We start from the raw sequence: 16671 nt of genomic DNA, 5'->3' as shown, positions 1-16671 counted from the left end.
ATTTTATCCTGGGTATGCTCAAATTATGCAGCCTGTTCTACTCCTGGGTTTTTGCTGTGATGGGACCAACTTCATTCTCCTCTCTGCCCTTGAACTAAGCACAGTGCCAGGCAATGCCATGAGCTGATTGTCATTGGCCAGTCAGGACCCACACCTGGAGCTGGGGGTAGGGAAGGGCCTCCCAAACTTCATGGCTGCTATTTAGTTAAGGATGGGGAGGTAATGCTGAGGGTATAACTAATAAGAACCATTCCACTCCTCCCTCCCTTTTTTTTGTTGAGTGGTTGCTCATGTTTTGCTTTCTAATATTACATTGCCTTGTCATAAGATAAAAGATATATTTATTAAAAAGAAATAGTATGTCATATGCATTCCAAAAAATAGTACTAGAAATTTATTTTAAACATTTCCTTTTGAGGGAATTCCCTGGCAGTCCAGTGGTTAGGACTCTGCGCTTCCACTGCAGGGGGCACGGGTTCTATCCCTGGTTGGGGAACTAAGATCCCGCGTGCCATGGGTGTGGCCAAAAAAAATTTCCTTTTGGGTACATAGAACACACCCTCCTTTACGATCTTATTCCCTGTAAAACCTTCCTTTTGTAAATTCAGAGAATAAAAAAGTAAATATCAGCTCAACTTGAGGCTGACTTATTACAGATTTTAAATTTAGTGTATTCTGGGTTAAAAAGGGTTATCTGAGTGAGCGTTTTATAAATCTATTAAGAATCACAATACCTAGCTGGTATAATATAGACCTTAGTATGCAGGTTTGCCCTGTCATTTATTCTTCTGTTACTTAAGTTTCGACTGTTACTAAACCTGAAATGAGATTCCCAATAAAACTACACAGGGCTGGGAATCCACTGAAATCTCATTACATTTTTTTTTCTCTCATTACGTTTTTTTTTTTTTTTTTTTTTTTTTTTTTTTTTTTTTTTTGCGGTATGCGGGCCTCTCACTGTTGTGGCCTCTCCCGTTGTGGAGCACAGGCTCCGGACGCACAGGCCTAGCGGCCATGGCTCACGGGCTTAGTTGCTCCGCAGCATGTGGGATCTTCCCGGACCAGGGCACGAACCCGTGTCTCCTGCATCGGCAGGTGGATTCTCAACCACTGCGCCACCAGGGAAGCCCATCTCATTACGTTTTTGAACAGCGAAGTTTAAAACTACCCACAAGTGAAATAATGATTTTTACAATAAACTCTGACATTAATGAACATGATGTGCCACTAAGTAATTTCTTATACTCTCATCACTATAGAATTTATTTGTACCATTCTTGGTATTAAAAAACAAATAATTTTCATATGTATCAAAATACAATTTGGCTAAATAAATAAAATGTGGTCTAATTTCAAGTTCTTATTTTTAAATTTCACAGCACCAAGCCCAGTGCCTTTATTTAATAGAGACTTAAATATTTTCTCAATGAATAACTGTTTTTAAACAATGAGTGTTTTTAAAAATAATACCCAGCATTATTTTATTTTATAAGTAAGCCAAACCAATTGATGAAACCTTGAATTTTGATCCTATATATATAGGAAGAGGGCAGAATGAAAGCTTAATGTCTCTGTCTCAGTTTTCCTACTTACATAACTTAGATACAAATCTCTCTCCCATCTAGTTCACAGTTTCTGTGAATCACAAATGAGATAATAATAATAGCAAACACTTCTATAGTTTATCATTTGTGCTAATGATGGGCATTTGTAAATACCATTTAATCGTGACACTAACCCCATAACACAGATATTTTTATCTTCATTTTACAGATGAGGAAACTGATAAACAGAGAATTTCAGTAACTTGTCAAAGACCACATAAATATAGACAAATAAAGGAGAATTTGAATCAGACTGTGGAGCCATCATACTGAGTATGGGAAAGGTGTTTTACAAACTTGAAAGCACCATATAAATTTGAATTATTTTTATTATTCAATCATTCATAATCCTAAGATAGGTAATTATATGGGGACACATCTAGTTCTTTTAAAATTAAGGAAAAATGACTGGTAGATGGACATGTGACAGCTGAAATGTTACATCTTAGTTCTGTGGAATGTGAATAATCAATTTACAATAAAATATAGGCCTCTCACTGTGTCAAAGCATTGAATTTGTTGAATGAATGAGTTCCATCAAGTTATGAGCATTTAGCTACCATTTAAATCAGGTAGAATGGATGTGTGTATGAGTGACAGGAGAGAATGACATACACACACACACACACACACACACACACACACACACACACACACACACACATATATATCAACTGTGAAAGCTTGAAGATTGGCAAAAGACTTCACCAAGAGGCTTGAGGTTGCATTAAAAATGTTAGGTCTGGAATAAATGTAATTATGTAGAGAACATTAAACCCTAAACCTCATGCTTCTCCTGGCAAAAGTAGCTAGTTCTTACTTAAGTCTGATAATTTACACAGCATTATCCCTGATACACTTTTTTGTGTGAGTGTAAATTAGCAAGGCATTGGCTTACCTATGCCTTGATTATGACTATAAAGACTTTTTACAAACGTCACAGATGACTCATTGAGAAAGTGTGTCTTACTTTTGTCTCATTGATTTTTCTCTCATGAGAAACAAAATAGTTAATATGTTCGGATTCACAGATGTTTAGAGTTAGTTAAAAAGCCAGGATCTTCATAGAGAGGCCCTGTCTGTAACTTTCTGTTCCTTCTTATCCTACTGTAACCCCCTTGCGGATCTTCCAAGATACACGATATCCTTTTAAATTGGTTTGACTCAGAAATCCTTCTCACAAAATGTTACTTTTCGTGTGAGTTATCTAGACTAGAGAATGACCTTCATTATTTCACTCTGCTGATGTAGTCCTGACCTGGGTGGACTTCATGATACAGCCAGGAATAGACACTAAGCATTCCCAATCCAATTCGTCCCTCAGTGAGGACGGCTAACCTGTTTTTAACAGCAGGTTCAGTGTTTTCTTTGAGGTTTAGTGCTTACTAATCATGGAGAAGCAGCTCTATTGCTTGAATCCAAAGAGATTCATCTAAATATTTTACAATGAATGAAATAAGTTTATGATGTTTAAAATTAATGGTGGCTTGACAGAATGATACAGTAGACAGGAACAGATTATGGGATCAGCATGACTTGATTTTAATTTCAATTCTACAACTTAACATCTATGTAACCTTGAATACTTTCTCACTCATTGAATCTGTCTCAATATCTGTAAAATGTGAATAAAAACAGCTTTTTCATAGGCTTGTGGGAGGGTTAGATAAAATGCTGTATGTAAAATACTTAACAAACATTTAGCCTAGAAAGTACTCAAGGATTTTTTTCATCTATTTCCTTAGCTTTAAGTTGTTTTATTTTACTATAAAACAATGTGGAAATGAAATTTAAGATGTCTTTTTTATTAAGAGAGAACTTGAATAGATACTAATGGTTTATTTAGGCTTTTACTGCAAAGTAAGCTTATCTCATCCTATCCTCTCTCTGAATCGTATACTTTTTCTTGCTGGAGACACCAGTGTTGTTGAAATATCAGTTGAACATCAGGAATATGAGGGCTTTGTCCTAAGCTCTTTATCTCTGTTGACAAATTTGATCCTCATAACCTCTCATTCACATAATTATTTCTACTTTACCGATTAGGAGGTTTTAAGACGTTAAGTAATTTCCCCAAGGTCACACAGCCTTGAGGGTGGGACCGAGGCTCAAGGTAGATTTTGGCTTCTGTTTCTCAGTCTTGGAGTAGCTGGCTTTTACTTAACTCTGATAATTTACAGTGTTTGAGCCAATCTTGGCAACTATAGCCATCATTTTTACCCACACTTTCCTCAGAGCTCTTTGCAGCTCTGGCATAAAGGTGCTCATCTGTTCATCTTTCTCCAGCCTTTACAGCTTGTAAGCACAGCTTCCTTTTTTTTCTCTACTATGGTGAGGTCTCATGCTAGAAGAACTGAGTATGCCTAAGGATAATGGGACATTTGCCTTTTACAGGATGGAAGGGTAATTCCTGCTCTTTTACTTTCAACTACTGCACTATAGTCCAGAGTGGAGTCCAAGATAGGAATCAGTCTGGTGGAGGGAACAGTATGGGATGGTTCCCTATGCCTTGGTAAGTTCTAGGGAACAGATTGTTAAAAACAGTTGTAGCAATATTAGCCATCACCATTAGTGCCCTAGGGTCTCATATATACTGGCTTTTTTCATGTCTACTTCCATCTTGTTCAATAAGAAATCTTGTAGTGAAGACATTGTTCCATTTAATCTCATTCATTCAGTGAATAACTATTGGTTGTATATTTTTTGGTATCCAGTGGTTTCTAGTCACAAGGCAAAGTCTCTACTTGGATGTGAAAGGATACTGAGAATAAACACATAAATAAACAAGATCTTAACAGGTAGTTCTATTGTTATAATGAAAACAAAATGTTATAATGAGGCCCAGGAGCACTTTGAATAGGATGCTTATAGGAACTTTTTCTGTCCCCCGAGAAGGTTGGTTCTCTGAAGCAGGCCTTTGCTGTGGCTTCTTACCCCCGCAGGGCAGTTGAGCTGCTATGATTAATCTAGTGGAGGGAAGGCATTTGCTTCCCTTTGATGCTCTTATTTGATGGCTGTGAATCTGTAGTAAATATGAAATGATGACAACTTAAATATTATAATAGGAACAATGAAGACAGGATGCGACAAGCAAAATGCTTGAGCATGTATATGAATTATTGGAAATCAAAAGACTGGCATCTGGGGGCTTCTCTGGTGGCGCAGTGGTTGAGAGTCTGCCTGCCGATGAAGAGGACACGGGTTCGTGCCCCGGTCCGGGAAGATCCCACATGCCGCGGAGCGGCCGGGCCCGTGAGCCATGGCCGCTGAGCCTGCGCGTCCCAAGCCTGTGCTCCACAACAGGAGAGGCCACAACAGTGAGAGGCCCGCGTACCGCAAAAAAAAAAAAAAAAAAGACTGGCATCTGAATTTTATAATACATATTTGTGCTGCTTGAATATTTAATTCTGGTACATTTCTTAAGGAAGGAGTTCACTTTCAAAACTAACAGTCCTTTGTCCTGTCCTAGTAAGAATAGATTTATTGTGATATTAGTCTCTCCTTAAAGAGGAACATCTGCTTCTTTGTTTCTTGCTGAGCATTAGGACTATGACTATGTATATCAATGCCAGACAATATTTATTTGTGTTTGTTTTTTGTTTCCCCTGACTAGATTAGGACTATGACTATGTATATCAATGCCAGACAGTATTTATTTGTGTTTGTTTTTTGTCTCCTCTGACTAGACTATAAGGTCCATAAGGGCAGGAACTTTGTTTTTCATCATGTCATTTGCTCTGCACCTAGAGCAGTGCCTGACACAGAGTAGGAGCTCAGTAAGTATTTGTTGAATGAGTAGTAAAAAAGACCCCACCTGCCTCCATGGATCTCATGGGGCCCCACTGAGGGTGGTAGAAATTCAGGGGAGGGGCTTCCCTGGTGGCGCAGTGGTTGAGAATCCGCCTGCCAATGCAGGAAACACGGGTTCGAGCCCTGGTCCAGGAAGATCCCACATGCCGTGGAGCAACTGAGCCCGTGAGCCACAAATACTGAGCCTGTGCTCTAGAGCCCGCGAACCGCAGCTACTGAGCCCGTGTGCCACAACTACTGAAGCCCACGTGCCTAGAGCCCATGTTCCTCAACAAGAGAAGCCACTGCAATGAGAAGCCCGTGCACTGCAATGAAGAGTAGCCCCCGCTCGCTGCAACTAGAGAAAGCCCACGCACAGCAGTGAAGACCCAACGCAGCCAAAATAAATAAATTTAAAAATAAATAAGTAAAAATAAAATGAGCAGTACTGTGTCACAATAACTTTAACAAAAAAAAGAAAAATTCAGGGGAGACAATGTCTTCAACTGCAATGTTTGGATTATGGGCACAGCTGTTGATGGAAAGAGACTTGGATTTGGGTTAGGATGACTTGAGTTGAATTTCAGTTTTGACATTATTAGCTGTGTGAATCTTTAACTTTTTAAACTTTTTAACTTTTGAAACTAATTTGTCCCTCTTTCTGTTTTGTAAATAAGTTCATTTGTATCAATCTTTTTTTTTAGATTCCACATGTAAGTGATATCATATATTTATTTTCCTCTGGCTGACTTCACTTAGCATGATAATCTCTAGGTCCATCCATGTTGCTGCAAATGGCATTATTTCATTCTTTTTTATGGCTGAGTAATTTTCCATTGTATATATACTACATCTTCTTTATCCATGCCTCTGTGGATGGATATTTAGGTTTAGCTGTGTGAATCTTGTGGGAAATTACTTAACCTTATTTCCTCAGCTGTGAAACAGAGTAACTTGTGAGGAGGGCAGCTGAGCCAATGTATGTGAAAGGGCTAAGAACAATGCCAGGAGTGTTACAGTTTTTCAGTAAATATTGAGGACAAAAATATTCAGATAAAAGTGGGAGATATAACCATAAAAGGCTAGGATTTAAACTGTAGAGGTGGGAATAAAAGAGATCATCTGAGAAAACAGCAACAAAATTTGACAGACTGGATGGCAGAAATGAAAAGGAAAACGTGTGAAGAGGGCCAACCCCGCCATGACTTTCTTCCCAAACCCCTGAAAAGAGCTGTGTACAGAGAACTGTCCTTTACAACCCCATCGAATTCTCAGGATCTGGAAGTAAGACAATTGTAGAAGCCTCCTCAAGGAAATCCTGTGAAGCAAATTCATGAGTTAAAATAAGTCAGTTTAGCTAAGTTAGGGCAAACCAACCATGCTCTGTTAAAATATTGCCTCCTGTTACAATGGAATCTTTACCAGTAGTCCTTCAATTAAGTGTAAAATCATAATAGGAAGTCAGAAATGTTACCAAGTTTTCCTGTTAGATTATTAGACAAAAGATAGTAAAGTACTTTAAAAAGTTGATATTTCAGGGCTTCCCTGGTGGCGCAGTGGTTGAGAATCCGCCTGCCGATGCAGGAGACACGGGTTTGTGCCCTGGTCCGGGAAGATCCCACATGCCGCGGAGCAACTAAACCCGTGAGCCATGGCCGCTGAGCCTGTGCGTCCGGAGCCTGTGCTCCGCAATGGGAGAGGCCACAACAGTGAGAGGCCCGCATACAGCAAAAAACAAAAAACAAAAAGTTGATATTTCATTCTTTTTAATTTATGAAGATTTTTCCTGTCTATTATAATCATTATGGTTTAGATACTATTTTGCTTTTATTTAAAATGATTTTTATTTTATTTTAACAGATTTTTAAAAGAACCCATTGTTGAAATAAATTCTGTGTAAGTCAGAAGTTTCTTAAGTTAATGTTACATTAAAAAAAATCATATAAGGAACTAATTTCTAACTCCACATTACCTAATTCCAGAAGTAGACAACACAGAATTTATCATAATTTCCAAATGAACATAAGGAGAACTCTTAAAACAGACCCATCTTTCCTCCCTAATTACTGCATCTAGAAGTATTAGCAATGTGATATGAGTAGAGAAAGCCCCAGTTTGATCTAGAAACTATTGAGTCAGATTAAGAAAGCAAAACAAAAAATCAATAACTCATCTTCTCAAATGCAAGCAGCATTTTATTTTTCATATTTAATTTTTTTCTGAAATTGGGACCTATCTTGTAATCAGTGTATACTCTGAAAATTTGTTATTAAATCATGCCTTATTAGTAGTGCTGTTTTAGAATTTAAGAGATAATTAGAATAAATATTTCTGCTTCACCAGAAATCCATTGAATCAGGAAGCAATTTTGCTCTTCAGATGTTTCTAACTTCTCCTCCCCAAGTTGCCCAATTTAAAATAACTGTTATTTAAAAGACACATTATGATGTCTATAGGAATGCTATGGTTAATTACATCTATTGTATTTTTTATACATTCTTATATAGCAACACTGACTTCTAATTTCTATTAGACTCAGTAGTAAATTCTCAGGGAAGAAAAACAAACATTCCACCCTTTTCTTTACCCTATGAAAACCAAATTAGAGGGAGCAGCAACAATAAATGAATCCATTTACAAAAGTGCCCTTCCCTTTCCCCTCAGAGAAATGACTCTGCCTGGTGCCCAGCTTGTAGCTGACTTATGAAAACTCATTTGCCCCTCGTGAGAATGTGCACAAATACAAAACTAGAGTTACATGTTTCAAAGACAATGGAACATTCTGGGAAAAAAGAATATTTGACACACAGGTTGAGACAGTAGGAATGATAGGAAATTTACAGTTACTTGAATATAAAAGGCCTGAAATCAAGAGTCTTAAAGAGTAATTCCCTTTTATATTTGTTGGCTATTAGCAAATTCTCAGCTAAGTTTGTTGAACCTTTCTGCCCAGATTCAAATTTTTTGGTCATTCTGTGTTACATGCAATTATGATTCTGTCTTTGTAGTGATTTTTCTCTATCACTCGTTAAGTACCCAGTTTTGTTTTGTTTTTTTAACATCTTTATTGGAGTATAATTGCTTTACAACGGTGTGTTAGTTTCTGCTGTACAACAAAGTGAATCAGTTATATATATACATATGTTCCCATATCTCTTCCCTCTTGCGTCTCCCTCCCTCCCACCCTCCCTATCCCACCCCTCTAGGTGGTCACAAAGCACCGAGCTGATCTCCCTGTGCTATGCGGCTGCTTCCCACTGGCTATCTAGTTTACATTTGGTAGTGTATATATGTCCATGCTTCTCCCTCAGTTTTTAACCCTTCTGCCAGTCCAGACCTTAGATATCTTTCAACCAGCAAATCAAGTTCTTCTTCATTAAATCTTCCCTGATCGTTCACTCTACATTGAATTCTTGCTCTTTTGAATTCCTTTGGCATTTGCTCTGCTATTGACAGCTGTGGTATAGTGGGAAGAGTGTTGTCCTAAGAGGTGGAGGACACATGTATCAGTCCCGCTTCTATTACTGACTGGGTGTCCGTCTGCAAATCACATTTTAAAAAATTTAATTTATTTATTTATCTTTGGCTGTACAGGCTTTCTCTAGTGGCTGTGAGCGGGGGCTACTCTTCAATGTGGTGCGCGGGCTTATTGTAGTGGCTTCTTTTGTTGCAGAGCACGGGCTCTAGGCACACGGGCTTCAGTAGTTGCAGCACGTGGACTCAATAGTTGTGGCTCTCGGGCTCTAGAGCACAGGCTCAGTAGTTGTGGTGCACGGGCTTAGTTGCTCTGCAGCATGTGGGATCTTCCTGGACCAAGGATTGAATCTGTGTCTCCTGCATTGGCAGGTGGATTCTTAACCACTGCACCACCAGGGAAGTCACTGCAAATCACTTTTTGTCTGTCTCCCTGGCTACCTATTTGTCTACCCATCCCATCCATCCATCCATCATCTTTCTATCTACCTACATACCTATGAGAGCCTTAGTTTCTTCATTTATAATGAGAGATTATAATCCTAATAAGAGTGCTTTGGAAAACTTTAGAAAACCATTATATAAATATAAGACATTATTATTTTTGTCCATACCAATTATTTTGAGACATATTTTAAGGTTTCAGACTATTATTTTATCATTTTCTCTTTTCCCAAGAGAATTTGCTATTAGGAAATCTCTTTTGTGCAACTCACACTGCCATGAACATAGTATAGCCAACCAAAATATGATTTTCCTCATTATCATGTATTTTTCAAATGCTCTCTTGGTGTTGTATGAGCCTGTTGGTCATCTCACCAAATATGGTTTATAATCAAGTGTATAAACCCCAAAGCTGATGCCCCCTAAAGAAAATAATGCAATGTAAAATGAATGATAATGTGATCAGAATACATGGTATATTATCTATGAATTTAAATACAGACTATGTGATATATCACTGTATGCTTTTTAGCCTCTTCCTTTCATGGGCCATTAGGAATTAACTTCTTTAAGAACTATTTTTAACATCATAACCCCCTTTGCATTAGCTTAATGTGGCTCCAAATGGAAATTTCTCAGAAAACATAGGTTTTAAGATCTGGAATTTCCACGTAATAGCTGTGCACTCCTGGGCAGATGTCTCAGGGTTTCTGATACTGAATTTCCTCATGTGTAATATAGATATGATATCACTTTACTGGGTTGTGAAAATGAGATAATTCTGAACTAGGAGATCTGAGTACCTGTTGTGGTGCCTGGCACAAGCTTGATTTGTAATAAATGTTTTCTTGGTACTGAATTCTTCATGAAGGAGTTCATATTTTTGATGGAGATAAATTTACTGTTAGCTCCTCTAAGCAAGCTTTTCTGCTTATAGCACAATACATATAATTGTCTTTTTTTTTTTTTTTTTTTTTGTGGTACGCGGGCCTCTCACTGTTGTGGCCTCTCCCGTTGTGGAGCACAGGCTCCGGACGCGCAGGCTCAGCGGCCATGGCTCACGGGCCCAGCCGCTCCGCGGCATGTGGGATCTTCCCGGACCGGGGCACGAACCCGTGTCCCCTGCATCGGCAGGCGGACTCTCAACCACTGCGCCACCAGGGAAGCCCAATTGTGTCATTTTGAAGTCCACTCTCTATACCTTCTTCCAGCCTCTAATGCTCACCAAACTGAAATGCATTTTAACTTCCCTCCTAAAAGATTTGAAACTTGCCCAAAACTCTTCACCTCGGCCCTCATGCAAAGCTGAATTCCTGTTTATGTCTATCTGTGTTCTATATACAGATTTTAATTTGAATTTTTCTTCTTCTCTGATTCTTTTATTTTCCATTTTGTATTGTGAGTTTGATGAGGTCCAAAAACATGTGCCCTTAAGGTTTTGGCCAACCATGCAAATTTATGGCATGAAGGAGAAGGAAAGGCCATGGAGGTGGTAATGCTCAGGAGAGCCAGCTTGGAAGAAAATGAGGTCAGAGTCTCTGAGCTGACCCTAAACTTGGGCAGGATTGGAAATCCTTGAATAATCGTGTATTTTTAAAAACAGGATCATGGTATACAAATTGTTTTGTGATTTGCAATTTTTATTTATTTTATTTATTTATTATAAGCATCATTCTATGTGATTAATAGTCTTCTAAAGCATCCTTCATGTAGCTGAGCATTCTGTTGTTTGTTCTATAATATTTTAAACCAGTTCCCTTTGTTGAATATTTAGGTGATTGCTATCTTTTAAAAAGTATAAACTGGGCTTCCCTGGTGGCGCAGTGGTTGAGAGTCCGCCTGCCAATGCAGGGGACGCGGGTTCGTGCCCCGGTCCGGGAGGATCCCACATGCCGCGGAGCGGCTGGGCCCGTGAGCCATGGCCGCTGAACCTGCGCGTTCAGAGCCTGTGCTCTGCAACAGGAGAGGCCACAGCAGTGAGAGGCCCACGTACCGCAAAATAAATAAATAAAATAAAAAGTATGAACTGTGCAGAGATGAAGATCCCTGTAGATAAATCCCTGTGCACAACCATGATTAATTCCTTATAAATTTTTGGAAATATTACAGTGTCAAAGGCTATGCATGTTTAAAATTTTTTTTGATACATATTGCCCTGCCCGGCTGTGATCCAGAATAGTGATTGCCCATTGGCTAGGTGTGAGAGTGTATTTTTCCACACATTTTCCCAGAACACAGATGCTATCCCTTTGTGAGTATTGGCAGCTTGATTTTATGACCACACACACAGATACACAGACCCACACAAACACACACACACACTTTTTTTTGCTTTCTTTTTTAAAAATTTATTTTTATACAATTTTTAAAGGTTACACTCCATTTATAATTACTATAAAATATTGGTTATATTCCCTGTATTATACAATACAGATGTGGTGTATGTGTGTGTATATATATATATATATATATATATATATATATATATATATACACATACACCACATCTTTATTCATTCATCTGTTTATGGACACTTAGGTTGCTTCCATATCTTGGCAATTATAAATAATGCTGCTATGTATGTATGTGCCTTACTGTATATCTATAATTATTCTGAGTTACAGAATATATTTTATTGTATGAACACATTAGTCTATCATATCAAATGACTTTATAAACATATAATTGTGATGTGTCTTTTCCTAAACATAATTGTCTTGCCTTCTCAGGTGCCTGCATGAACATCACTCACAGCCAATGTCAGATGCTGCCCTACCACACCACGCTGACACCTCTCCTCTCTATTGTCAAAAACATGGAAATGGAGAAGTTCCTCAAGTTCTTCATGTACCTCCATCGCCTTGGTTGCTATCAACATATCATGCTTTTTGGCTGCAGCCTTGCCTTCCCCGAGTGCATCGGTGATGGTGATGACAGGTATTTTGGAATGAAAAGCATTCAGTGATAAGAGTCAGTGGTAGCAAAAGTGTCTGAGAAGAACAAAATTATCCCAAGCTACCCCCTTTTGTTTTGGTTGTTGTTAAAGGAAAGAAAAATCCACACCAGTTGTAATCCTTTTGATGTAGACATTTTTGGGAAATCTGGGATAATTTTATTTATAGGAAGAAATTATTCAGGCTATTAGATGGAGGCCATCAGCTGGGGTAGTCAATAGCTGCTTCAGTGAGGGTCTGGTAGAAGACAGCACACTCCAAGGGCAATGGAAAAGAGTTTACTGAAGAGACGATTTATGGCGGTGTGGGCAAGGTTAAGAGAACAAGTAAGGATGAGAGACACCAGGGTCTCATGATAATGCGATGCAGTTCCACTACTCAAGACTTGAAAGAGGCAAAGAGCAGGCAGACCTGGAAAAAGCTGTAGCTGTGGGCAGGGAGTCTCCCGACAAGCCAAGTTCTGTGACTCGAGACAGAGGGGCATAGCCACTGCCAGCCGTTCAGTCCTGCAGGGAGAAAGGAGGAGGAATAGATGCCCTGACCTCACTCTCCTCCTGCCCTCTCTTCTGCCAGGACCTCCTACCGACTGAACTCACCCACAACAATTGGGCAAGGGTGAGCAATTGATATGAGTGCAATAGATGAGATCCAAAATCTCATCCCAGTATCATCCATTCAGAAGTCCCAAATCTCATCTAAATCAGATATGGGTGGGATGCTGGGTGATTCTTACGGTCCACACTGGAACTCAGAGCAGGATGAGGAGGGTGAAGGGTAGATGCAGAGCGACAAACAGAGACTGTCCAGAACAATATCGAGTAGGATTAGAAAGAATTTTCTTTTTTGGGAGGGTGGGGGAGAACATGTGAGTCAGTGTACTTGTGTATGTGTCTTGTAAGCTCATTTCTTTTTTTTTTTAATTGAGGTATAATTGACATGTAACATTAGATTAGTCTCAGGTGTACAACCTAAAGATACAATGTATGTGTATATTGTGAAGTGATCACTACAGTAGGTCTAGTTAACATCCATCACCACACAGAGTTACAATTTTTTTTTTTCTTGTGATGAGAACTTTTGAGATCTGCTCTCCTAACTTTCAAATATAATATATGGTATTATTAACCATAGTCACCATGCTGTACATTACATCTCCATGACTTATTTATTTTATAACTAGAAGTTTGTACCTTTGAACGCATTCCCACCTTTTTTAAATAATACAATTTCAATATTATATTATATTGAAATAATGTAATTTCGATATTATATTATATTGAAGTAATAATTTTCAGTGAGAGTAAATCAATAAAAGTATGTTATGGAATATCTGAATTAGTAAGTATACATTTTTTTAATTTCAAAGCACTGTTAAGTATATAATCATATATAACATCAATTATTTTCTGAATTAAAATGTTAGAAAGTTTTCAGAGTAGTAATGAGAAAATGAATTGCATTTTAAAGTACAGATAGCTTCCATGTTATTTGTACTAATTTAATGTACAAAGAAAGTTTTGAATTGGCAAAGGTTTTTATTATTATTATTATTTTTAACATCTTTATTGGAGTATAATTGCTTTACAATGGTGTGTTAGTTTCTGCTTTATAACAAAGTGAATCAGTTATACATATACATATGTCCCCATATCTCTTCCCTCTTGCGTCTCCCTCCCTCCCACCCTCCTTATCCCACCCCTCTAGGTGGTCACAGAGCACCAAGCTGATCTCCCTGTGCTATGTGGCTGCTTCCCACTAGCTATCTATTTTACATTTGGTAGTGTATATATGTCCATGACACTCTCTCACTTTGTCCCAGCTTACCCTTCCCCCTCCCCGTATCCTCAAGTCCATTCTCTAGTAGGTCTGTGTCTTTATTCCCGTCTTGCCCCTAGGTTCTTCATGACCATTTTTTTTTTTTTTTAGATTCCATATATATGTGTTAGCATACAGTATTTGTTTTTCACTTTCTGACTTTCTTCACTATCATCTCACACTCATCAGAATGGCCATCATCAAAAAATCTACAAACAATAGATGCTGGAGAGGGTGTGGAGAAAAGGGAACCCTTTTGCACTGTTGGTGGGAATGTAAATTCATACAGCCACTATGGAGAACAGTATGGAGGTTCCTTAAAAAGCTAAAAATAGAACTACCATACGACCCAGCAATCCCACTACTGGGCATATAACCTGAGAAAACCGTAATTCGAAAAGAGTCATGTACCAAAATGTTCATTGCAGTTCTATTTACAATAGCCAGGACATGGAAGCAACCTAAGTGTCCATTAACAGATGAATGGATAAAGAAGATGTGACACATATATACAATGGAATATTACTCAGCCATAAAAAGGAACAAAACTGAATTATTTATAGTGAGGTGGACGGACCTAGAGAAGGTTTTTATTATTTTAACTGGAAAAAAACCTGCATTGCCATAAAATAAAAACTGAGTAGAGGGCTTCCCTGGTGGCGAAGTGGTTGAGAATCCGCCTGCCGATGCAGGGGACACGGGTTCGTGCCCTGGTCTGGGAAGATCCCACATGCTGCGGAGCGGCTGGGCCCGTGAGCCATGGCCACTGAGCCTGCGCGTCTGGAGCCTGTGCTCCGCAATGGGAGAGGCCACAACAGTGAGAGGCCCGCGTACCGAGAAAAAAAAAAAAAAAAAGAATATACAAAAAACTGAGTAGAAAAGAAACAATAGATTCTGAATTGTAGAAGTAAGTATAGAAGCACTATTAACAGACGCCACATTTAGGAAAATGTTTCCCCTGAAGGAATCATTTGCAGAGGGTACTTTCATGGTAAAGAGAGAAACTCTGTTAGATCTTTCCCAAGAGTCAAACTATGGCATGGTAGTAGAGAGGCCCTTTATGTTCCTAGAACAGTGGCATTATAACGTGGTGATTGTCTTAATTTTCTAGGGCGGCCATAACAAATTACTACAAGCTGGGTGGCTTAAACAGAAATTTATTCTCTCACAGTTCTAGAAGCTAGAAGTCCAAAGTCTGGTGGGGACTGTGCCAGGGGTCCCAGAGAGAGTCTCACTTCCTTTCTTTGCCAGTTTCCTTCCAGTGGTTTCAATCACTCTTGACTTGTGGCCACATCACTCCAGTCTCTGCCTCTATCTTCACATGGCCTTCTTGTCTGTGTGTGTCTGTTCTTGTGAGGACACTTGTCACTGGATTTAGGGCCCATCCAGATAACCCAAGATGATCTCATCATCGCAAGGTCTTTAACTTAATTACAGCCACAAAGACCATTTTTCCAAATAAGGTCACATTCACAGGTTCCCGAGGTTAGGACATGGATGTGTCTTTTGGGGGTCGCCATTCAATACACAGGCTGTGGAGCCGGGTGTCTCAGCCCACTCATCTGTAAAATGGAGATAATCATTGTGCTTTACAAAGTTCACATGAGGATTAAATGACAGTGCGGGGGTTTTTATGAAGAGCTCAGTAAATGTCATCAATAGCTATCAGTGGATTGGAAAGGAGGGGCAGTACTAAATGACATTGAGAGCACAGAGTATTTCTAACATATGCTAAATATTGAAGGATTCTGGAAAAAATGTAGTATACTATATGGATTAAAAGAAAATTAGGTAGAATACTTAAGGCTGCTGGAGTTGGATTCCATTTCTCCCTAATTTCAAACAATTTCACTTACATCTCTTTGCTTTAATTTCTCTATGGACTCACGAGTGTGTATATATACTTATATAAATTTATATACTTATATAAAAGAGTTTCTCTCTTTACCATGAAAGTTCTCTCTTTACCATGAAATTTATATATACTTATATAAGTTTCATATAAGACAATGAAAGAGAGTGCATTCAACCTCCAGGGGAGTCTTTTTTTTTTTTTTTTTTTGCGGTATGCGGGCCTCTCACTGTTGTGGCCTCTCCCGTTGCGGAGCCCAGGCTCCGGACGCACAGGCCTAGCGGCCATGGCTCACGGGCTTAGTTGCTCCGCGGCATGTGGGATCTTCCCGGACCAGGGCACGAACCCGTGTCTCCTGCATCGGCAGGCGGATTCTCAACCACTGCGCCACCAGGGAAGCCCCCAGGGGAGTCTTAACTCATTTTGATCATCCTTTTTCTGATAATTCAATCTCTACTCTGAGCTAGATCAGTCGTAAAATTCTAGTTAAACTGCTGAGTCTTCAGGGTACTTTTAGGTAAAATTTGTTTTTCTTCTGACATGGTTCATCCTGAGAAATGCTCTCATAGGAGAGTTTTCCATTTTCTCTTATAGTGAGTAGCAATTTATAGTCAGTTTTCAGGTATCCTTCAGGGACTTGTCCTACATTTTATTACATTCATTATTATATTTAATTTTATGATTGTACTTTCAGACCAGTGCTTCCTGCTTTCATTTAGCATGTGCATGAGACCTGCA

The 16671-nt window shown here is 38.9% G+C and overlaps 1 protein-coding gene across 5 annotated transcripts in view; it reads left to right on the top strand.

Annotated features, from left to right (window-relative positions):
* The window catches only part of CORIN (corin, serine peptidase), a 278076-nt gene that overhangs the window by 77751 nt on the left and 183654 nt on the right, over positions 1-16671 (top strand). For all 5 annotated transcript variants that reach the window (XM_067036047.1, XM_059067269.2, XM_067036046.1 and 2 more), the window contains exon 4: positions 12042-12249. In XM_067036047.1, the coding sequence (XP_066892148.1) occupies positions 12042-12249 (208 nt within the window). The remainder of the gene's footprint in view (positions 1-12041; positions 12250-16671) is intronic.

Source organism: Kogia breviceps, chromosome 6 (assembly GCF_026419965.1).
Source record: "Kogia breviceps isolate mKogBre1 chromosome 6, mKogBre1 haplotype 1, whole genome shotgun sequence".
NCBI lineage: Eukaryota > Metazoa > Chordata > Mammalia > Artiodactyla > Physeteridae > Kogia > Kogia breviceps.
The sequence above is the reverse complement of the archived record's forward strand: the minus strand, read 5'-3'. Positions and strand labels throughout refer to the sequence as shown.